The sequence below is a fragment of the Lissotriton helveticus genome, chromosome 7 (assembly GCF_964261635.1).
Source record: "Lissotriton helveticus chromosome 7, aLisHel1.1, whole genome shotgun sequence".
Classification (NCBI taxonomy): domain Eukaryota; kingdom Metazoa; phylum Chordata; class Amphibia; order Caudata; family Salamandridae; genus Lissotriton; species Lissotriton helveticus.
This window is the reverse complement of record NC_136068.1, coordinates 424396001-424420321: the sequence shown is the minus strand read 5'-3', so window position 1 is coordinate 424420321 and position 24321 is coordinate 424396001. Positions and strand designations below refer to the sequence as shown.

The 24321-nt window shown below is 48.5% G+C and overlaps 1 protein-coding gene across 3 annotated transcripts in view; it reads right to left on the bottom strand.

The window, feature by feature from the left end:
* Window positions 1–24321, bottom strand: part of RALGAPB (Ral GTPase activating protein non-catalytic subunit beta) — a 2268266-nt gene that overhangs the window by 531608 nt on the left and 1712337 nt on the right. For all 3 annotated transcript variants that reach the window (XM_078652319.1, XM_078652321.1, XM_078652322.1), the window contains one exon: window positions 24034–24243. In XM_078652319.1, coding sequence (XP_078508445.1) covers window positions 24034–24243 — 210 coding nt within the window. The remainder of the gene's footprint in view (window positions 1–24033; window positions 24244–24321) is intronic.

Sequence of the window (24321 nt, the reverse complement as noted above, 5' to 3'; positions counted from 1 at the left end):
GGATGCAAAAGGTTGGCTGATGTGGCACAGGAGTGCTGATTCATGCCAGCGTCGTTTTATGGGTTTAGCTGATGGCTTTACACAAGTCAGGACAGATCCCCGATTTGAGGCTGACGATTCGGGCACCACTTATTCTGTGGGCAAATTATGTCAGAATTGGCTCAAACATTCTACCTTGGCATCAGTTAAACTACATCTGTCGAAATTAAATGATGATGTCGATTTAAATGATTTCATAAAGGGCCCAGCTAGTGGTAGATCAAAGAGATGGATATATGCGATTTACAATAAAATATGGAAAACATCGCAGATTGAAGCGGCTACACGCCTTAGGGCTATAGATCAAGCTAATTTAGAAAAAGTGCTTGCAGTTGTTGATAATAGCATTAACATGCTTTCTTCCCGCATTTACACGTTAGATAATATAGTGTCTTCTGTTGTTGATATTGTGCAAGATGAGGTGTCTGTGTTGTACCATGGTCAGAATCAATTGCGTTCCATTATGCAATTTGCATGGACCCTGCAGACACTTAAATCTGGAAAAGTTCCTTGGAATTACATGAACGTGTCCTCCCTCTTTGCCCCTTTTAATTTAACTGACAAGCAACGCTTACTGTCAATGCAAGATGCATCCTTTTCCATGTTACACATTGAAAGATTGGAGTCTTTACCATTTTCTGTGGCAGAAGCCAGTACAGCAACGTGGCTTATCCACGGGTTAATCACATTACCATTTGCTCTATTTAAATTTACAAATTGTATGCGATATATTGCGATAGGCCGATATGAACCATTAGGTAGTTTGTTTCTCCATGAAGCCTGGTCGCTTCCTTTTACTTATAGATGCCTTAAAGATGGGCAGGAAGTTTATCTTAAAGGGGAGGAGTGCACAGAAACACCAGATCACTCATTAATGTGTAGACATATTCAATTGCACGGTTCTTGTAACCAAGAACGGCCAAATTTAGCCTGTGTTCTGAAAGGAACTCCGGTTCCTGCAATTGTCCCCACTTTCACTTTACTGGCAAACAGCAGTTATTTACTTTTAAATAATGAAGATTGTTGTGGGTTAATTAGAGGTGTTGCTTATGTGGTTACTGTATCTGAACGTGTTGTTTGCTGCAAAAATGTTCTGTATCCTCCTACGCATGGGAACTCAGATGTTTCCATCTGGCCGCGGATTCCAACCTTGACTGCAGAGTTCAATGGAATGATTAGAATAAGGGCCCTTTTGTCTCAAAAAGAAGTGGCCCTGAGCTCGGCTCATGAAACATTCGTCCTTCACGTAGCCAACACCCGCACAGAGGTGCAGGCATTATTAAATACTGACTTACCATTACATTTCAGTGAATTAGTTCATTCGATCTTTAATGCGTCCTCCACTTCTGGCCTCGCACATTTTTTTAAGTTAGTTAGCAGCGGTCTTCTGACTTCATTTGAGAAGATATTTGGAGTCGTTCCTGCCTTCTTCCATTCTATTTTTTCAACCTTATTTGGTGGATTTCCGGTTTTGCTGGCGCTTGCTTGGTGATATTTTGTTTTATTAGAAATGGATGCCCATCCTGTTACACGCGACGACCAGCCCCACCTGTCACTGTTTCGCAACAGGATGCTTGAAAACGTTGGCACCCTACCGCTAGCCACGTTCAGTGTAGCGTATGGATTATCGTTTCGATTTTCCTATTTTACATGTGTCCAGCCTGTCTTTCATTGCCTGAGCTGCGATTTCGATTGGGCCCTGGATTTGTGTCTCTGCAAGATGGTTTCTCCTGACGTGGATTTTGATCATCTCATGAGCCCCTTAGTTGCTCACGAGTTGCTTTGTTCCGATGAAAGGATTATGGCCTTGGCAGCGATGCATGGAATACTGGGTCGCTGGAATATTTTGGCAGCGGCGCAAGATTTCTTGGCACACAGCTTCATTGACAACCCACCGAGTTGTCCTCTGATGGTGCTAGAGGCTCCGGTAATTGAAGAGCATGAATGTTCTTTCCCCCTATTAGATTGGATGGCTGAATTGTTTTCGGATGATAACAGTGACTTTCTTTTGGAAGCTGTTGCTGCTTATTTTGCATATTCGGTCATGGGCTGAGACCAATCGGAATTTTTGGAAAATATGACTAAATTTTCATGTCCCAGAACTATTGCCTTTGGTCACTAACGACTTTTTCAAGAAATATTGAAAAAATGTTGGGGGGGAAATGACTACATTTTCATGTCCCAGACCTATTGACTTTAGTGACTTTAAACTTTTTCACAAAATTAATACATTTTTTGGGGGGAATTATGATTAGATTCCCATGTCACATACGTATTGACTTTGTTTGAATGGTCAACCTAGTGGTATTTTGACTTTTAAGTGTCGAATATTATTTACCTCACATACTCAAATTTTAGCTGACTCTCATTCTTGAACTCTGCATTTCATAAATGTGCCACTTATCTTATCTTATCCGTGCACGGATCATGGGGGGATGTCATATAGTTACTCATTGCCTATATACTGTGTTAAGTTAGCATGAGCTTATTAAATGTTTAAACGCCATTTTACCTTTTGTTGCTTCTGCACACGATACATAATTGTTGATTTAGCTTTCAGCCTAGTAGAGCGTTGTGATTTACACAATAATAATATGTTATTGCTCTGATATCAGCTTTGCTTGGTAAACTGTGTCTGTACAGTGAGTGCTGAAGCCTTCAAGGATAACTCGATACAGTGTTGTTGTAAGGTCTGATCTTCGCACCTTCCTAGACATAACATACATGCAACCGGCAGACAAATTCTGGCTTTAGGCACGTTTTATATTGCTCCACGCAGAGCACACTACACATTTGATGGTGCTTCGCATGCAGAGAGCTGGTGGAAGATGATGTGATTCCTAACCACTAGGATCTTGAGGTATGGGGCCGCCCTGCTAAAACCCTAAGAGACCTTCTTAAATATAATATAATATACTAGATAGGGAGGGTGAGAATTAGGTGTTGTTAAACCCTATTCATTTCAGCATTTTAGCATGTTGTCACCTTTTGCATTCTATGGACTAGTAACTATGCTGATACCTTTACTTCTTATAATATGTTTGCTTGTATTATCTAAGATACTGTTTTTGAGAACACTGCATTAGTAAATAAATATTTCAAATATGCACGCGTCCTCATTTACTCCTTGTTCTGGATTGATATGATTATATAACGAAAGAGTGTTCATGTGTTCCACGTACCCTGAGCTATTCTAAGTTCATGTTCTGGTTTGTCTAAACATTGGGAGTTGGTAATGACCAATGAGACACTGTAGCTAGCTCGGTAAGGGGATTTTGGGTACTAAGGTGAGTTTTGGCACACCCTAATTCACTGAGGTTCCAAGTCTCTATGCACAGTTCTGTAGGAGAACAGAATCCCTGCTACAAGGTCTTGTGCCTTAGATCTGTGTTCCTGGGGCAAATATTGTATTAATTGCTCCATCTCGTCCCAGTGCGCAGAGTCATTTTGTGCTAGCAATGCCTGAGTGTTGGAGCCACGCTAGAAATTAGCCACCTGAGAGGTTACCCATTTCCCGGAAGCATCAATAAGTTTGGATTCCTTATCCAGGGTGGAGCTTCTGCTGTTGTCTGGGAGTTGGCCCTTTTCCTTGCATTAGACACAATCCGGGATTCTAGTGGCAACAGACCTTTAATATATACTGGGTCCAATGGTGCTGGCTTGTATTTTTGTCTACTCTAGGGGTAAGAATATGAGCTCTGACTGGGTCGTTAAAAATGTAATCTACATGCCTGATTATCTCTTTGAGCATAGGTAGTATATGTGATGACCTCAGCATGGTGCTGAGGGTTTCAAAGAGGAAATCCTCTTGTAAGGACTCCTTATGTAACTGCACCCCATAATAGTTGGCAGCTCTACCCAGTAATTCATTGTAGCCTACAAAGTCATCTGGTGGAGAAGGCTTGTTAGGATATAAATCAGGATCATTGCCCGTGGGTGAATTGGTATTGTAATCATCCTCTGGGTCTTGCATTGGTTGATTAGCCATCCCATACCCTTCGTGTGAGTCAGTGTGAGAGTATTTCGAGTGACACCGAGGGCAGAATTTAAAGGGAGTTCGTTCCATCGACTGCGGGTCGGCCCGAAGACGGTAGGCCCAACGACATTCCACAAGCTTTTCGATCGAAAGTTTGGTTTTGCGAGTAAATACGATACGCGATAGAAGGGAAAACACGATTAAAAACAACACCGTTGAGGGTGAGTATCTCGCGCAGCGAGTGAAACCAAAGGAACGGTGTCGAACCGGAGCGCAGCGATAGGCGTCCAAACCCGATGGCGGAGAAAAACAATCTAACAATGGTGTCTATGCGCACTATCATCGAAGGAAGAGTCACCTGACCACGTGACTGGAAAGACTTCTTTGAAGAAAAACAAGTGCAAACATCCGGACCCAACACTAGATGGCAGGAGTATGTAAAGCATGTGAATCTACAGCTGATTTGTGGCTTGAGTGTGTTGGAGACACTGTTGGTAAGTGCTGGCTTTGATGAGCCAGTCATCCAGGTATGGGAAGACATGGATTTACTGTCTTCTCAGACGAGCTGCAACTGCTGCCAGTCATTTGGTAAATACTCTGGGAGCCGTGGTGACTACAAACGGTAGTACGTAATGTTGACCCGCTTTCACAAATCTGAGACATTAGCGATGAACAGGGTGTATCGGAATGTGGAAATATGCGTCCTTTAAATCTAGAGTAGAGATGGACTCTCCCTGCTGTAGAAGTGGGAGCACTTGTTGAAGAGTCACCCTGTGGAAATGTCCTGACAGTATATAGTGGTTTAGTTCTCTGAGGTCCAGAATAGGTTTAAGGGGCTGTACCTTTTAGGAATGAGAAAATACGGTGAGTACATAACTGATCCTTGATATTGTAACGGTACAGGCTATATGGCTCCTTTTATCAATAGAGCCTGGGTTTCCTGTTTGAGCAGGTGTAAATGTTCTGGTGACATTTTGTGAGAACGAGGTGGAATGTTTGGAGTATTGATTGTAAACTCCAGGCAATAACCATGTTGGATAATTCCGAACACCCTTTTTGTCTGTAGTTATAGATTACTAAATGGGGAGGAAATGTAGAAGATGTCCCCCGACAGGTGATAAATGATTGGGGGAAGGATAGGTAAGTCACTGCTTCTTTGGAGAAGGGGAATTACGTGGTGTGGAACCCTTGTCCCTACCTTTGCCATTGTTGCCTCTGTATCCTCCTCTAAAGGAGCCTCTTGCGGAGGAAGATACATTGTTGTCTTTGTACAAGGTAGCATTATTGTCTGAGGATGTGGTTTTGGAAACCCCACGATAGAAGGAGCGCACAAAAGGAGCCACGATTTGAAGGAGACTGTGAGGCTCCCATTGATTTAGCTACCCAAGTGTCTTTTTTCATTTTCTACTGATCTACTTCGGGCCCGAAGAGATGCTTTTTGTCAAATGGGGTATTTAAGGTGGATTGACTGACTACCCAGAAATCCTTAACCAGGCGTGCCTCCTGAGTAACACTAGTGTTAATCTCCTAAACTGTGGTGTCACGAGCATCTGAAGCGCATCTAATAAAGAAATTGGAGATGAGCTTTCCTTTTGTACTAAATACTGAGCTTTAGCTGTGTGCTCATCTGGGAGATATTGGAGCAATTGTTCCATTTCATCCCAGTGTGCTCAATCATACCTGGCAAATAGGGCCTGAGTGGTGGCAATGCGCCAATGATATGCTGCCTGGGTGGCTACTCACTTACCAGAAGCGTGTAATAACCCACATCAGCCAGGCTTGCTTGAATCCAGTGGCACAGTGAGCATGGGAACCACAACTGGGCATATACTTTCCACTTAGAGCAACAAAAGCAAATGGACAAATAATGGCCGAAGGTTTGCTGCCGGGAACGTAACCCATTATTCAAATACCTCTGTCCTAAATGCTTTCTGAGCCTCAACCACAAAGGCAACTTCCCCACCCTTAAGTGTGAGATCATGTTGTAGCAGCTTCTGACTAACTGTCTGTCTGCTGTTTTCAGGTATGTGTAGTGCTGCTGGTTAGCCATAAGAATGTGTCTAATTCAGAAAGGGTACCTCTATGGGAATATCCGTTAAAAGTTTCAAGCTTGAATGACCTAGAGCTAATACATATGGTTTACTGTGAGAAGTTGGCCTGATGTATGATGTTCACTATTCTAGTGAGCACCTTGTATCAGTCCAAACAACCCTTATGGTGATGGTTGTAAGTCACCCTTATAGACAAGCTATCCTAGTGGTAGCATGGACATAAGCAGTCTTAGGCTTAACTCAAGAGGGCATGTGAAGCCAGCTGTTTTACCATATGCAATCTTTTTAATACCAAATGAAAGGACACCACACAAGTTATATATTATACAAATATATGTATTTATTACTAGAATAATCCTCTGTACTCTTTATGAGGACAGAGGCACAAGCGTTTAAACAAAAGAACAGTTGAACATACAAAAGTTGCACAGTTATGGATAAGCCCGGTGGCCACTAAAACCATATACTAAAATAGTGGTATAAGTACCACGTCACGAACAATGGCAAGGCCTAGGGCCTTGTGAAGCGCTGGGGCTACACTGGACTAACGATAGTTAGGACTGGGGAGGCCCACAAGGTACGGGTGCAGTGCCTAAAGCACACGCGTGTACCAATGCAAAGTCAATGGCGCGTAAAAGTTACAAAGTTACTGTTTTGGAAGTCTTCCGACTGGACTAGAACTTAACCACTTTAAACTAGGACACTAGAGGTGTTAACCACTACAGGAGCACCGGAGTACTCTCGTTACCTCACCCACAGGAAGCGGGTGCATAGGTGTCATAGTGTGTCAGGTTTAGTCGTGGAGTTCTATGGAGCCTGGAGATGAAGTTGCTGCAGGCGGCCAGGAGAGACGAGTCCGGTTGGATCCAAGGGTGGATCGAAGATGTAGAGTACCTGAAGGCAGAGGGGACAGAGTCTGGGTCACTAGCCAGTGACCAGGATGGAACCAGGAAGGAACCAGGCGATGTCGGGCGCAATCAGGTAGTTGTCGTGAAGCTTGTCTACGCTGCCACGTGGACTCGGGGGCATCGACGATGACCAGGAGTGGAACACGGACTGTCCCACGAAGGCTCTCGCTGTCGGCGGTGTCGGCTTCCGGATTGGAGTCACCAGGCCTTGGCAAATGCAACCCACGCAGGATTTGAAGATTGCTTCTTACTCGGACCACCAAGGTCAGAGAGGCTGCTCCTTTTCAGGGGAGCGAGGGCCAGTCTGGAGCAACCAGACCAGCGGTGTAAATTCAAAGGTTCGTCGTCGTAGTGGCCACTAGCCAACGGGCAAGTGACCAGACAGACGCGTCGAGCAGGAAAATGCAAAAGGGCCCCACGCAGCACTTGGTGAGTGTGGAGGGGTGATCTTCGGTGCAAGAGCTGCTCGGGGCTGGGGCTTCTCAAACCCCAATGCACAGCTTCGAGGGTGCCTCGGGAGCTGCACTGGAAGCACTTCGCAGGCTTTCCAAGATGGCCGGTCCCACGTCTCACGTCGCCTCCACGGGTCTCAGCTTTGCTGTGGCTGTGGATCGGGCTGTTGCATGTCTGGGAATCCGGTTCTTGTCGATCTCTGTCGCTCGAGCTCCGGTGGGAGCTGCAACAAAGCAAAGCGTTGGGCGCTTGATGGTGCCTGTTTGCACAGGGTGGTCACTCCTTGACCACAAGGGAGATTCTTCAGTCTTCTACGTCGAGTAGGATGTCGAAGGGTCCAGAGTTTAGTTTAAAAGTTTCAGTCAGGATTATCTAAAGTCTATGGACACAGCTCCTACCTTTATTCCAAATCAAGGAGCTGGATTACCTGCTAGGTCCCTCCTATGGGTGGGACCCAGGAAGGGGGTGGTTACACCCCTTTCTCTTTGTCCAGTTTCACGCCTAAGCTAGGGCTGGAGTGCCCCAGCACCGGTTTGAACTATGCGGTTTGGGTGCCTTGTGCGCCCCAGGCAGTGTCTAGTTTCACTCGCCCTGCCTGCCTCAATCCACTATCTCCTGTCTGGAGTGGTGTAACTCCTCCCTGTGACAGGAAACCTTTTGTCCAGGCCTCCCCTGCCAGAGATTCGGTCAGCAGCAGGAGGCCAGACTAGTGTCTGTGGCAGCAGTATTCCAAAGTGTATGACACCTTACACAACATGTTTTGATAAAGCCAAACCAAAGTTAGCAATAACCGCGAGTATATGGTATGGCAATACCCTGGAACAGCTATAAGGACATGGTTCCGAAAGCTGCAGACAGGCTCAGCTCATGCTAGAGCACCATTTCACATAAAAACAAGCACTCTGCCTCCAGGATTGTTAAGGCCTGCCATAGGAGTGACTTATAGGTGTATATGTGTCAAGATATAGGTTTAGACATAGGTATACTATATCTAAGCAAGGGGTGATTACACGACCTTGCCCCAGCTGAGTGATCAGCCAGTTGGGTCAGTTTGGATGGCCAGCCAGGGGTGGCAAAAGATATGCTGCAGCCCCTGGTAGGCCTTGGATGCACCTATGCCCTGGGTACCTATAGTACACTGTACAGGGGCTCATAAGGTGATCAAATCCCAATTGGTGATGTACCTAAAGTACATGGATGTGAATTTAGAGAGAGAACAGAAGGCTGTGGGTCTGATTAGCAGGCCCACAGCCACATTAAGTCGAAAACCAGTGAAGCAAAAAGCAAAAAATGGGGTGACCATAGGATAGCAGACCCTACTCTCCTACATTTACCTACTCGGATGAGGAGAATTTTTCGCTAACACCAATGACGTCCCCTGTCAGTAGGTGAGTAGGGGTCTTTAATTACACAAAAGTAAACTACTCAGGCGACCCATTAGGTAAGAACCAAGAAAGACTCCTGGGCGACAGAAGATTCACTGTTGCCACTGCCAGACTATGGAACACACTCCCCCTTCACATCAAGACCATTCCCACTCTGCTTTCCTTCCGGAAGCAACTAAAGACCTGGCTCTTTAACCAATAAATTACTCGCTCTCAGTCCTTCCTCTGTTCAGCCGTCCATAGCGCAGAGACACCCAAGAGTATTTGCACGCTCTACAAATTGCCTAAAAATAAATAAATAAATACATCTATAATGTTGATGGCACCATGTCATGCGGCTTATACCTCCCCGGCAAAACTGTAGTTTGTTGGACAACATAAACAGGATTGTGCCAGACTAATTCTGTGCACACCCTTGGGATATGTTGGACTATATCCCTTGGTATGTTCCACACATGTACCCTAATATAGGCCCGGATGACATTGTACCCCTTCACCTACATTACCTCCCCTACGCTACACTGTAACAATCCTTTTAGGATTGAACCTTTAAATAGTTCTAGTCCTGGGTGCAGAAGGAGGGTTTCTCCTAAACAATATAGTCGTATAACTCCATTAATAGACTCACACAGTATGCATGAATATTCATAAGGATTCTTGGAAACAGGCTGGGGGTACACCACCTTCTCGCGATACCTACGTACACGGGTCATCCCATATTTCATCCTCAAATCCAACAATGGCTAATACATGAAACGAGGGACAAAAGAACCCTAGATACTTTCTGTATAAATACACCTCTTGCTAGTATTAGTTAGAGTGAATCGAGACTTCCAGGGCGACACACTGACCAGAGACGCTGAGGCTCCTGCATGAGGAGGCTCCAGCTGACAGTGATCTGAACATCCCTCGTGGGGTGTTCAACTCGAGACCAAGAAGGGCTCCTACATTCTCACACTTCAGGTAATGCGGTTCGACTAAATCCTAGAAGGATTCTTGGCTTCACACCTACTCACATGCTAGGGATACTTGGGTACATCTAGATAGGCATTGTAGGAGTACGCGCTTTCTTTTATCATGCATTTTATATTCACATATGCATTTATGATTATTGCAAAATGGTAGAACTGTACTATCCATTTATATTCACTGTACTGCTGATCTACTGTCTAACGGTTGTTGCTGCACGTATACTTCACACTAGAAGAACAACTGTGCAATAAATATTTATTGTAACCCGCCCAACTGTTTCTTCTGTGTAGCTCTCCGAGACCCGATAAGTGAGCACAAGTGTGAGCGAAAAGCACAAGTTACTTACCTTCGGTAACAATATATCTGTAAGAGACATTAGTTAGTGATAGATTCCTTACCTTAGAATAACCCCCAGGAGTCAGACTGGATCAGGAAAGTTTTCGTCAGTAGGAGCCCCGCGCGTCGAAAGGTGGCGTTGTGCGGCTCTGCATCCGTCGTAGGCGTCGTGATCACCTGGATGAAGTCGCCGCAGCTACTTAGACGCCGCCCTCGCACGCTGACGTCAGTTCTGTACACGACTTTCCGCACCAGGAACGCAAAGCCATGCAAGATACTGACCACTGGTGCATTGAAACTAGGGCCCTGACAGGGATAACCTTAACCCTAGAAATCAGTTCTCAGAACGGGGAGGATGGGTGGGGCGGTAGGGAATCTATCAGTAACTAATGTCTCTTGCAGATATATCGTTACCGAAGGTAAGTAACTTGTGCATCTGAAAGAGACACATTAGTGGTAGATTCCTTACCTTAGAGTATATACCCCAGCAATACCAACCCTGGTGGTTGGTCTGCTAACCAAGATCACACCAGAAAGTCACGGGGAACAGAACGGCCAATGAAGCGGTCTCTCCGGACTTGGCTGTGAAGGCAATAATGCTTAGTAAAAGTTTGCAGCGAGGCCCACGTGGCTGCCTGAAAGATGTCTTGCACGAGGACACCACATCCCAATGCAGTAGTAGCTGCTGTCGCCCTGGTAGAAGGGGAGTGCAACGCCACCAGAGGTTCCTTTTTAGCCAGAGAATAACAGGCTTTTAAACACAAGACGACCCAGCGGGAGATAGTCCTCTTGTGTACTGCCCGGCCTTTCTTGGCGCCTACGTGGCAAACAAAGAGCTGGTCATACACCCGGAACTGTAGTGTGCGATTCAGGTAAAATGAGAGCGCACATTTTGGGTCCAGACGGTGGAGCCTCTCTTCCTCTCTGGAAGGGTGCGAAGGCGGAAAGCAAGTGGGCAAGGTGATAGTTTGCCCGATTTGGAAAGAGAATAACAAACTTGGGCAAGAAGGAGGGACGAGTGCAGAGTGTTAGAAGTTAGCCTGGCATATGATTTCCATGAGTTCTACTGGGCACCTTGCACCAGTCTCATAGACCCTTATTGATGGTGTTTGTAAAGTCAACCTTATAGAAAGCTATCCTAGTGGTAGCATGGACCAGCAGTCAATAGGCTAAGACTTCAGAGAGCACGTGAAGCAAGTTATTTTACCAAATATAATCCCTTGAATACCAAATGAAAGGACACCACACAAGGTATATATCAAATATATATGTATTTATTCTAAACACAACACCTCTGCACTCTTTATGAGGTCAGAGGTAAAAGCACAATACAAGTTACTCAATTAGCATAGTATACGTTTTGCCCTAGGGGCCTCACAAACCATACACTAAAATAGTGGTATAAGAACCACGTCTGGAACAGTAAGCAGGCCTAGGGCATCGCTGGGGCTACACTAAACAACCAAAGGTTAGGAAGTAGGAGGCCCACAGGAGACGCGTGCAGTGTCTATATACAGCCGCGAATTACCATCGACTTTCTATGGGAAATGTAAAAGTTACAAAGTTACTGTTTAAGGGCACTTCCGGATAGACTACGACAAAAACCACTTTAGACTAGGACACTTCGAGAGTCAAGACCCACGGGAGCACTGGAGTATCCGTGTTACCTCACCCAGGGAAGCCGGGTGCATGGGTGCCTTTTGGTGTCGGGTTTCGTTGTCGTTTTCAATGGAGATCTGCAAAGAAGTGCTGCAGGCGACCAGAGGAAAAGTGTCCGGGTGGATCCAAGGTTGGATCGAAGATCTGAAGAACCTGAAAGCAGAAGGGACAGAGTCTGGGTTACTAGCCAGGAACCAGGAAGGAACCAGGCGATGTCGCGATGATCTCAGTTGAAGAGGTGAAGTTTGTCTCTGCAGCCACGAGGTCCAGGAGGTGTCAACAACGACCAGGAGCAGGATTCGAGCTGTCCCACGAAGGATCTAGTTGACTGCAGTGTCGGTAACCGGATTGGACCAAAGAAGCCTTGGCAAACGCAATCCACTCAGGAGATAAAGATGGCTTCGGTGCAGACCAGCAACGTCTGTGGCGCTTCTCCTTTGCAGGGAAGCTGGAGCAAGCCTGGAGCAACCAGGAAAGCAGTTTATGTTCAAAAGAAAGTCTTCAGGGGGCTCACTAGCCAATGGATTAGGAACGGGAAGACGCGTCGAGCTGAAATGCAAGAGCTGGCCCCACGGGACACTCGTGGAGTGTGGAGGGCCGAGCTTCCGTGCAAATGATGCTCGGGTCTGGGGCTTTTTGTACCCCAATGCACAACTGCGAGTTACCTCAGGAGTCGATGCAGTTAACAAAATGCAGGATGTCCAGGAGTTCCGGTCCCACGTCTCTCGTGTCAGCCACGGGTCTCAGCTTTGCTGGGATCGTCGAGCAGGGTCAGAGATGTCCGGAAGTTCGTGTCCTGTGTCACAGAGTCTTCGAGTTCCGGCGGGAGCCTCGACAATGCAGACCGGTGGTGCCTGTTTGTACAGGGTGGTCACTCCTTGAGCACAAGGGAGATGTCTTCCGTCTTCCAGTCGAAATGGAACATCGAAGGTCCAGGATTTGTGTTTCAAAGATTCGTCCAGGGTAATCTAAAGTCCTAGGGACACAGCTCCTATACTTATACTAAGTTTAGGGGTTGGACTACCTGGAAGGTCCCTCCTATGGGTGGACCTGAGAAGGGGGTGGTTACACCCCTTTCCCTTTGTCCAGTTTTGCGCCAGAACGGGGCTGGAGTGCCCCAGCAACTGGTTTGAACCGGGCTATGCATGGAGCACCTTGTGTGCCGCAGGCAGTGTCTGGAAAGCATTTACTGAATGCAGCCCTCCCTGCCCCAATACACATAAGCCTGTCTGGGGTGGTGCTAACACCTCCCCTGACAGGAAACCTATTGTCCAGGTCACCCCTGCCGGAGTTTCATCCAGCAGTAGGAGGTCAGACTTGTGTTTGTGGCAGCAGCATCCATTTTGTGATGCTGAGGCTCTGTTTAACTTCAACCGGGTTGTACAGTAACTACATGTTTTCTCCCTCTAGAAGGGTGGAATGCTACCCCCGCCACCAGGACTGGTGGGGGGGGGGGGGTAATATTCCAAAGTGTTTGACACCTTACACAACATGTTTCGATAAAGCCAAACCAAAGTTATCATTAGCCACGAGGATTATAATGCACTTAAGAGTATATGGTTTGGCTATTTCATAGAACAGCTATAAGGAGATGGTTCTGAAAGCTGCAGAGGGGCTCAGCTCATGCTAGGACACCCTCTCACATAAATCCAAGCATTCTGCCTCAAGGATTGATAAGGCCTGCCATAGGAGTGACTTATAGGTTACTATGTGTCTATATATAAGGTAGATACAGGTATACTATATCTAAGTAAGGGGTGATTACACAACCTTACCCAGGCTGTGTGAACAGACCTGTGGTGTCAGTTTGGAGGGCCACCCAGGGGTGGCATAATACATGCTGCAGCCCCTGGTAGGCCTTGGATGCACCTATGCCCTGGGTACCTATGGTACACTATACAGGGGCTCACAAAGGTGACCCAATAACCAATCTGGTATGTACCTAAAGTACATGGTATCAATTTAGAGAGACAACAGCTAGGCTGTGGTCCTGATTAGCAGGGCCACAGCCAGTCTAAAATCGAAAAACCAGAGTATCACAGCAAAAAGTGGGGGTGACCATAGGAAGCAGACCCTACTCTCCTACACAGAGCACAACCTTGTACGGATGAACAGACAGAAAAGCAGGTTTACAGGAATGAGCCTGAAGCCCACTAGCACGCTTAGCGGAGGTGATGACAACCAGGAAAGCAGTCTTCAAAGTTAGTAAATGAAGAGGACAGTTGGGAAGCGACTCAAAAGGAGCACACATCAAATAAGTAAGAACCAGATTCAAGTCCCACTGTGGCATCACAAACGGAATAGGAGGGAAAAGGTGAGTAATGCCTTTGAAAAATCTACTTACGACAAGGAACTTGAAAAGAGAGGGCTAATCAGGGAGCCTGAGAAAAGCCAAAATTGCAGAAAGGTAGCCCCATGCCGGGCCAAAGAAAGAAGGAACAAAAGCACATCTGGAAGAGGGGCAGAACGGGAATCCAAAGCCTTTTCTGTGCACCATGCCACAAATTTGTTCCACCTGCAGGGGTATACCGATTTAGTGGAGGGACGCCTGGCTACCAGAATGATATCACAGACTTCAGGAGGCAAGTCAAATAGAATCAACTGTCGCCGCTCAATCTCCACGCATGGAGGTGAAGGCTGGACAGGTTCGGGTGGAGGATCGTCCCCTGCTGCTGCAACAAAAGATCCTCCCGAAGAGGCAGTCGGATCGGTGGAAGAGGTGTGGCACAGCGGCCAGGGCAACTGACACCGGAACCCGGGGGTTCATGGTTCGATCCCCGGTGCCGGCGGCAGATCAGCCCAGCACCATGTGACTTTGGGGAATAGCTCACTTAATCTCCCCGAGGCCCCCAGCGCCTTGATACCTTCGGGTAATTGTTCGAGCTTTACAAATACTGGACATTTACATTTACATCGGGGATCCACGCTCATACTGAGTAGCTCGGGATACCAAACCCTTTGAGCCCAGTCCGGGGCCACAAGAATGACTTGGGCCCGGTCACGCCTGATCTTCTTCAGCACCCTGGGTAGAAGTGGTATAGGCGGAAAGGCATACAACAGACCGCAACTCCACTCGTGATGAAAAGCGTTGCCGAGCGAGTGCCGCCGTGGAAATTCCAACGCGCAGAATTGTTGACATTGCGCGTTCTCTTCGGTGGCGAATAGATGTAACCAAGGCTCTCCCCACTGTTGAACGAGACATTGCGCAAGTGAAGAAGCCATTCGTGATCCATCATGCACCCGTGGCTGAGTTCGTACGCCCTGGCGTTCAAATAATCTGCCAACTGTTGAACCACCAAGGAAATGCCTTGACGTTCCAGCCATGTCCAGAGAAACAGAACCTCCTGACATAGGGTCCATAAACCCACCCCGCCTTGCTTGTTGCAGTACCACATGGCAATGGTGTTGTCCATGAACACCTGCACTACTCTCCCCTTGACAGAGGGAAGGAATGATTTAAGTGCAATTAGGATCGCCTGGAGCTCCAGAAGGTTGATATGGAGCATGGACTCCACCGGAGACCAAAGGCCTCTGATCTCTGCCTCTCCCATGTGGCAGCCCCGTCCCAGGAGGGACGCATCCGTCACCACTGTGTGCTCCGGTTGGGGAAGGGAGAGTGATCTGCCTGACAGAAACCCAGGACAAGGGCCGAAAGATCAGAATCATAGCCCGAATGTCCCGGACTCGCTGTTTAGGAGGATAAACCCGAAACTGCGCTGTGTCCAGAACCGCTCTGATAAAGAGGAGCTTCTAAGAGGGAATCAGGAGCGACTTCAGCACGTTGATGGAGAATCCCAGCAAATGCAGGAGTTCGACCGTAGGCTGGAGGTGGGAGACGATTGCCTGGGGCGAGCCAGCATTCAACAACCAGTCTTTGAGATAGGGGAAGACTGAAACCCGTGATCTGTGGCCACCGCCATCACTTTCGTGAACACCCAAGGGGCGCTGGTAAGGCCAAAAGGGAGCACGGTGAACTGAAAGTGCTTGTGGCCTATGGTGAACCGCAGGTAACGCTGGTAGGCCAGCAGGACGGGGATATGAAAATAAGTGTACTGCAAGTCCAACGCAACCATTCAGTCTTGCGGGTCTAGGGCAGACAAGATCTGAGCAAGTGTGAGCATCTTGAACTTCTCCTTCCAGAGGAAGCGATTGATGTGCCGAAGGTCTAATATGGGACGCAGGCCTTGTCCTTCTTTGGAACCAAGAAGTAGTGGGAGTAACAACCACAACCTACTTCTAGTGTCGGAACGCGCTCAACGGCCCCCTTGGACAAGAGGGCTGCAACCTCCTGCTGGAGAAGTGCCAAGTGATCCACCGACACGCGGTGGAACTGAGGTGGCATGGCTAGAGGGGTAGTCTTGAAGGAGAGGGAGTAGCCCCTTTGGACTATCTGTAAAACTCACCTGTCCAAAGAGAAGGTGCGCCAGTGGGGGAGGAATCCTGCTGCCCACTGGGGTTTGGTGGGCCTGAAACACCGGGCTAGGAAGGTTTTGAGGCAGTGGTGGCAGGGGAGGTGGTGGACTGACCCACCCGCTGGCCCCTTGAGCCAACCTCGGCGGGTCCCACATCCACGGCTGCGCAGAGACTGTTGCTGCGCAGGCCTGTGGCTTTGAAACAAACGTGTTTGGGCGCCCCGTCCTTGGCCAAGAAAGGATGGAAAAGCAGAAGCTGAAGGAGTGCGCACGGCCGAAAGGCGCAAGGACTTAGCCGTAGCCCGCGAGTCCATAAAACGCTCCAACGCACTGTCTAACTTGTCGCCAAAAAGGCGAGTGCCATCAAAAGGCAGGTCCATCGGAGTATTCTGGACATCCCCAGAAAAGCCAGTCGTTCTCAGCGAGACGTGACGGCGCCCTACGCAACACCATTGAAAAAGTACCACCCTCCTCCGTAGCCGCGGTAGAAGGAGACAGTGCGCCAGGTTCTGGAGAGAATTCCCGATCACCTGCGTCCTCCAATTCCTCTGCCCAGTCTGGGTCTAACTCGCATTAGGCTGCAAGAGGGCCTTCAGATCTCTCAGAGTCCTACCCGTCCTCTGTAACCAGCTGGGCAGGTGGGAAAGAAGGAGGATGGAGAAAGTGATAGAAATTCCCCATCTACGTCGGAATCGGCGTCGATCGACACCGGTCCGGCGCCGTCTTCATGTTGCGGTGGAATCCGGGGACGGCGTTGGTCGGAGGACCAGCCGACGTCAGTGGCTGTGCTGTAGATGTTGATGTCGGTTGTACGAGGTCAACTGACATCGGCTGGGATCCATGCATGGATCCATGGGGGTCTTGCCGCGCCGACGCCGGAGCCATCGAAGTCGGGCAGGTGCCAGCGACATAGAAGGGCGAGGACCCCCAGTCGAACCTGTGGGGCCCGAAGGTGCGCCGGCAGTCCCAACAGGCCAAAAAGGCGGGCCACGGCTAACAAAATTTCCTGCAGCTGGGCCGGAGTCGCAGACGGACCCGGAAAGGGCGGGTAGGCAGTCGGCAACTACGTAGGCTCTGCCGGAGCCGCGGGGGTTGCACAACCCGCACTCTCAGCCGTGTCACGCGACAGGCTAGGGAAACGCAAAGAGGGACGTCGCTTCTTCGACTTCTTGTGCTTCATCTTACCTGACTCCGAGTGCAAAGACATCGTCGAACGATGGTGGCGGCTACGCGAAAGGTCCCTCGACCTCCGACGGGGCCGGGACCTTGAACAGCGCTGAGCTGACACCCGGGCCTCAAGCAACTTTCGGGACCGCTCCGGCAAAGTTTTAGGAACCATGGCCCGGCAGTCGGGGCACGACGAGGGGTTGTGGTTGTGTCCCAGGCAGTAGAGACACTCACGGTGCGGGTCTGTCACCGAAATCATGCGAGGACAAGCCACACAAGACTTGAAACAGGACATCCCTATACATCAGGAGTCAAGGATTCAAAAGAACAGAGACTAAAAAGCCCCCAAAAACTCAGTCAAAAATTATTTGGGGGTACAGCTCTCTCTGGATCTGCGTTTGCTGGCGTGAAAATAGAAAGAACTGACGTCAGCGGGCAAGGGCGGCGTCTAAGTAACTGCAGAGACGTCATCCTGGCGATCACGACGCCTACGATGGGCACGGAGCCGCATGACGCAACCTTCTGACGCGCAGGGGTACTGCTGACGAAAACTTTCGGGATCCAGTTTGACACCTGGGGGTAATTCTAAGGTAAGGAATCTATCATTAACCCCTTCCTTGCTGCCGTCTGCCAACGCCCATCGCGAGCACTACCATGGTAGTGCTGTGCACGTCCGTTGGCCGACGCGGCCCCACCCACATAATAGAACCCCCCCACACTGCAAAGAAATTATCGCAGCGGTTAACGGGTTAACATGTCTCTTTCAGATGTAGTATATTGTTTCCACGATCCTGAGGGATCAGGGTTGTCATGTTCTAAGGTTGCCAGAAACTATCCTCTTACCGATAATGGGAGACACTAGTGCACTGTGAGCTAGCTAATGCAAACAGGCTAACATTTCTGGGTGGGGAGGGCTCCGTTAGTCAGCCACCAAACCCACAGTTAATGTCATCCGAACGTGCAGGTCCTGTATGGGTAATATAGGAACTAAACGACATGGCGCCCAACGTGGCTGGGTACTTATACAACAGCAGAATCTGAGTAGTTCAGTCGTACTATTCTCCGAGATCCCTAATCCCAAAACGCCAGAGACGTCTGGAGTGGGTGGGCACAAAACTCAATGCTACTTACCAGTATGCGTCTGTTCTAGGCATGTAGAGCTGCAGATCACTACACTTTTGCATTAGATCGCCACCTGGTGTTGGGCTCGGAACTTTGGTCTGGCTGGGGCCCTGCTAACCAGGACCCCAACCTAGCTGCTTCCTCTCTAAACTGATTGCATTTACATTAGGTACACTCCCAATTGGTTACTGGGTTACCCTTGTGAGTCCCTAGTATATGGTACCTTAGGTACCAAGGGCATAGGTACCCCAGAGGCCTACCAGAGGCTGAAGCATGTATTATGCTAGCCCTGGGAAGCCTTCCAAAATGGCACAACAGGTCTGCTACTGCAGCCTGGGTAAGTTGGTGTAAGCACCCCTCACTAAGATATAGTATACCTATATCTACCTATATATACAGACACATATAAACCTATAGGTCACTCCTATGGCAGACCTTGACAATCCTGAAGGTAGAGTGTTTGGTTTTGTGTGAGAGGGTGCCCAAGCATGAGCTGAGCCCCTCTGCAGCTTTCAGAATCCCTTCCTTATAGCAGTTCTGTGATACAGCCATACCATATACTCTTAAGTGTATTACAACCTTGCGGTAAGTGCTAACTTACCGCAAATGGCTGCATCAAAACATGCCGTGTTTGGTGGCAATCACTTTGGAATCCTACCCTCCCCGCCAGTCCTGGCGGCGGGGGTAGAATTCCACCCTTCTAGAGGGAGAAGACATGTACATCTTTACTTACCCGGTAATAGTTTTAAAGAGCCCCAGCATCCCAAAATGGATGCAGCTGCCACAGACACGAGTCTGACCTCCTGCTGCTGAACGAAACTCTGGCAGGGGAGGCCTGGACAATAGGTTTCCTGTCACCGGGAGGTGTAACCACCTCCCCAGACAGGCTTTAGTGTATTGAGGCAGGGTGGGTGCATTCAGTGAATGCTTTTCAGACAGTGCCAGGGGCAAACAAGGTGTCCCTGTGCATTTCCCAGTTCAAACCAGTTGCTGGGGCTCTCAGCTCCAGGTCTGGCGAGAAACTGGACAAAGGGGAAGGGGTGTAACTACCCCCTCTCCAGGTCCTCCCATGGGTGGGACCGGAGTTTGTCCATCCCCTAAACTTAGTATAAGTATAGGAACCCAGTCCCTAGGACTTTAGATTACCCTGGACGAAACTCTGCAACATATATCCTGGAACTTTAACATTCTATTTCGACTAGAAGACGGAAGGATCTCCCTTGGGGTCAAGGAGCGACTCCCCTGTTCAAACAGGCACCAAAGAAGCATCTTGCGGGTCTGCATTTTCAAGGCTCCCGCCGGATCCCGAAGAATCTGTGACACAGAACATGGACTTCCAGACATCTCTGAGGCTGACATGAGATCACAGCAAAGCTGAGACCAGCAGCAGACACGAGAGAGGTGGGACCGGAACTCCTGGACACCGTGCATATTTGCAAGTGCACCTAATTCCCGATATTTCCCGAAGTTGTGCATTGGGCTACTTGTAGTCCAAGCCCTGAGCACCATCTGCACCCAAGATTGTGGGCCTACACTCCACAAGTGTTCCATGGGCCCGCTTCTAGCATTTCTGCTCGAGGCCCCTTCGCAATTCCTTGTCCGTTGACTGGTGGGTCCCCACGAAGGCAACTCTTTTGTTTCTTGGCCTTCCTTGGTTGCTCCAGACGTTCCCTGACTCCCCTCCAAAGAGTGAGTCCCTCAGACCTTGCTGGTTTGCTCCGAAGCCAATCTCTGCATTTTGCGTGGGTTGCTGTTGCCAAGGCTTGTTGGGTCCAATCCGGATACAGACGCTGCAGCACTCGAAATCTGACGTGGGACAGCTCTAATCCAGCTCCTGGTTGTCGTCGACGCCTCCTGGTCCTCGTGGCCGAAGAGTCAAGCTTCACCTCCTGCACCTGAAATCACCAGACATCGGCTGGCATCTTCTTGTTGCCTCCCTGGTCATTGGCAAGTGACCCAGATAATGTCCCCTCTGCTTTCAGGTTTTTTAGATCTTCGATCCACCCTTGGATCCATCCGGACACTTTTCATCTGGTCGCCTGCAGCACTTCTTTACAGCTCTCCATAGGAAACAACGACGAAACCCGACACGAAAAGACACCTATGCACCCGGCTTCCCTGGGTGAGGTAACATGAGTACTTCGGTGATTTCGTGGGTCTTGACTCTCGAACTGTCCAGTACTGAAGGGGTTTGTTCCTAGGCCACTCCTAAGTGTCCCTTATCTTTAAAAATCTGGGTCTCCTGGGTCCCTACCTTGGATGGTTCCTGGTTGCCCCAGCGGTTTTACAGGCCCTTGGCCTTGTGTCTATGTTCACAGCGGTACTTATACCACTTTCTTAGTATACGGTTTGTGAGGCCCCTACTGTGCTAATTTACTATGTGCTACTTAAGTTTAATTTGTGTACTTTTGCCTCTAGCTTCCTAGAGACACTAGGGGGATGTGTTTAGAATAAATACATATATATATAGGTGTGATCAAGAGTACACGATACTCGAAACGCGTCGCCAGAAAGGTCAACAATAAAACATCTTGCCTGAAGCCGTGGGGTCTGTCTCCTTCTTTCGCCACGCCACGCGGTGTGGAGGTCTGAGGATTTTGATCGTCATATATATTTTATATAACCTGGTGTGGTTCTCCTTTCAATTGGTCATTCATGAGTTTATAGACTGGTAAAATAAGCTGCTTTACATTCCTTAGCCTGAAGGTTGCTCTCCACAGCTACCACTAGGATAGCTTTCTATAAAGGTTGTTTTAAACCTACCATCAAAAAGGGTTGTTTGGACTGGTGCAAGGTGCCCACTAGAAAAGTGGACAGCACATGCCAGGCCAACTTCTCACAGTGCATAACACCTTATCTTAGTTCCCTTGAACACACTTCTCCTTTACAAAATGACTAAGGGCGAAGATAACCTGGTGGTGACTCGACGCCTCTCAAAAGGAGATGAAGAGGTGGATGGAATTCTAATTGTACCTAAATTATGACGTTCTATCACCCTGAAACTACTAGAATATGGTTTAACACCTAGGGGTGGTATGGTAGCTTTTATGATTGAGGCACACAAACAAAACAGAGGTATTCTATTTGTGGGTTACCATCCCAGAAGCAGATGCAAGAACACAGACATTTCACTACTACACAGAAGGAGATGCACCGCTGGAATATGGTCCTTGCGAGGACATAGAAGTTCCACTCATGTACCAGGAACACTTATACTGGTTTAAAGGCGCCCTACCCCATATAAGAAACAAAGGAAGATTATGCCCGCTCGGAGGAGACGGGGCAACATGGCCAATACTAGTGGCCTGCACACCACATCCTGACATTGAAACAATGCCGCAGCCAGACTTACTCTTACAACACAAAGATTTAATAAAATTTACAAAATCCTGACACAATTAGTCATGAGGACTTTCACAGTCCAACCAACAACAGTTGCAACAAATGGAACTCATTCTCAGGGTACAGCAACTAAAATTGCACCTCAAACATTACACGCGGTAGTGGGCAAAATGCCCATGAAGCGTGAACAAATGCCATTCTAGGTAGCTCAGAAAATAACTCCGCTTGAGGCAGTATTCCCAAATACTACCCCGTTTGAAAAACACAGAATGCTAACAATCTGCTTGTTAATGGGGATAAAACCACAAGTAGAGGACTGTACCAATTGGGTACAGTATTTGCTGCCATATATACCAGCAAAAACAACAGGTGTAGCAAAATGCAGGATGTCCAAGATGTCTGGTCCCAAGTCTCTTGTGTCCGCCACGTGTCTCAGCTTTGCTGTGGAGAGTGGTCGGGTCAGAGAAGTCTGGAAGTCCAGTTCTTGAGTTGCAGAGTCTTCGGGTTCCGACGGGAGCCTTGAAACTGCAGACCGGCGAAGTTGCTGTTGGTGCCTGTTTGCACAGGGTGGTCACTGCTTGACCACAAGGGAGATGTCTTCCTTCTTCAAGTCAGAATGGAATGTCGAAGGTCCAAGATATGTCTTTCAAAGATTCGTCCAGGATAATATAAAGTCCTGGGGACAAAACTCCTATACTTATACTAAGGATGGGGGCTGGATTACCTGACTAGGTCCCTCCTATGGGTGAACCTGAGAAGCGGGTGGTTACACCCCTTTCCCTTTGTCCAGTTTCGCGCCAGAGCTGGGGCTAGAGTGCCCCAGCAACAGGTTTGAACCGGGCTATGCATGGAGCACCTTGTGTGCCCCAGGATGTGTCTATATGCATTTACTAAATGCAGCCCTCCCTGCCCCAATACACAAAACCCCTGTCTGGGGAGGTGCTGGCACCTCCCTGGACAGGAAACCTATTGTCCAGGCCTCCCCTCCCGGAGTTTCGTCCAGCAACAGGAGGTCAGACTCGTGTCTGTGGCAGCAGCATCGATTTTGTGATGCTGAGGCTCTGTTTAACTTTAACCAGGTAAAGCAGTAACTTACATGTATTTTCCCTCTAGAAGGGTGGAATGCTACCCCCGCTGCCAGAATTGGTCCCGGCGACCTCCTGTGACACCACAGGGAACCTCGCTGGGCTTTGCGGCGAGGCTGGGGTGCTGTGGGTTGAAGAGGGGAACACCGGAGGGCCGCACCTCAACAACACCAAACCTCCAAGATCTGAAGCCGAACTCGTCGGCGCCGGGATCGAAGCCGCCGGCGAGTACGCGGTCGGCCTAACGCATGGCGAGGGATCTGCTGATGTCTCAGGAAGAGGAGGAGGAGGGCCCTAAGAAGCCTGCAGAGCCACAGCGTAGGCTTCCATTTGGGCTCTAGTCGCCCCAACGCCAGGAAACGGCAGATAGGGTGGCGGCGGGCGAGGGCGCATGTCCCGGGAGGAACCCCCGCCCTCCGCAGTGCGAAGACAAGGCCTCGGTGACAGACTGAGGGACTTACCGATGGGCGAGCGACGCCTGTGCGTCCTTGATGAGGGACGATGCCACAACTGGAATCGGCGGCTTCTGGACCCTTCCGATGTAGGGGACGGACGCGGGAACTAGACCAATCTGGACAAGCGGGCCGAAAGCTATTTCATCCGGTGCTCCCGCCGGGACTTCGGCTTAAGATACTGACAAGAGTCGCAGTCCGTGGAATCATGGTTCTCGCACAAACACCACTTGCAAATAGGGTGAGGGTCCGTCACCGACATCTGACCCGTACAAGAAATACACGTCTTGAAACCCGAAGGCATTCGCACACTGTTCTCAACGCAAGGCACATGGTGCCGCCCCCGAGCACGCAGAGATGCTGTGGCAAAAGAAAAATTTTCCTGATCCAGTTTCTCGGCTGGGGATAATTCTACGTTAAGGAATCTGCGGGTGGTAGTCTCTATCAGATGTGATTATGAAATGTTTTTATGTGTTGTATTTAATTGAAGTGTTATGATTTTTAACTAAAATAAAGTTTATACTACTCCGACTACTGAGCTTATTGATCTAAGAGGTATTAGAAGTTCCAAAAGCTACATTTTTCATAGACCAATATGAAATTCAAGATATACTAATTTGCCCCACAAACAGCAATGCGCACTTTGATTTCTGTTGCATGGCACATATTTTTACCTTAAGGGCCTCTAGAGAGAGAAACCCAAAATGCGATAGTAGAAGGCGTGCAGTTTGGAATTCCTCTGAAGTCACTGGTGGCTTGCAATCTATGGCTGGATCTGGATAGCAATTTTTGTTCCACTCTTCCTCTTTAAGCAGATCAAGATCAGTCTCATAAGCAATCTGCTTGGCCATAACTTTCTTCAGCTTGTCATGTCTGAGTTCTAACTGAAAATATAGCAGACAATATATTACTAAAATAACAGAAAATTTGAAAAAAATATATTTAAAGGTCAAGCACTTCGT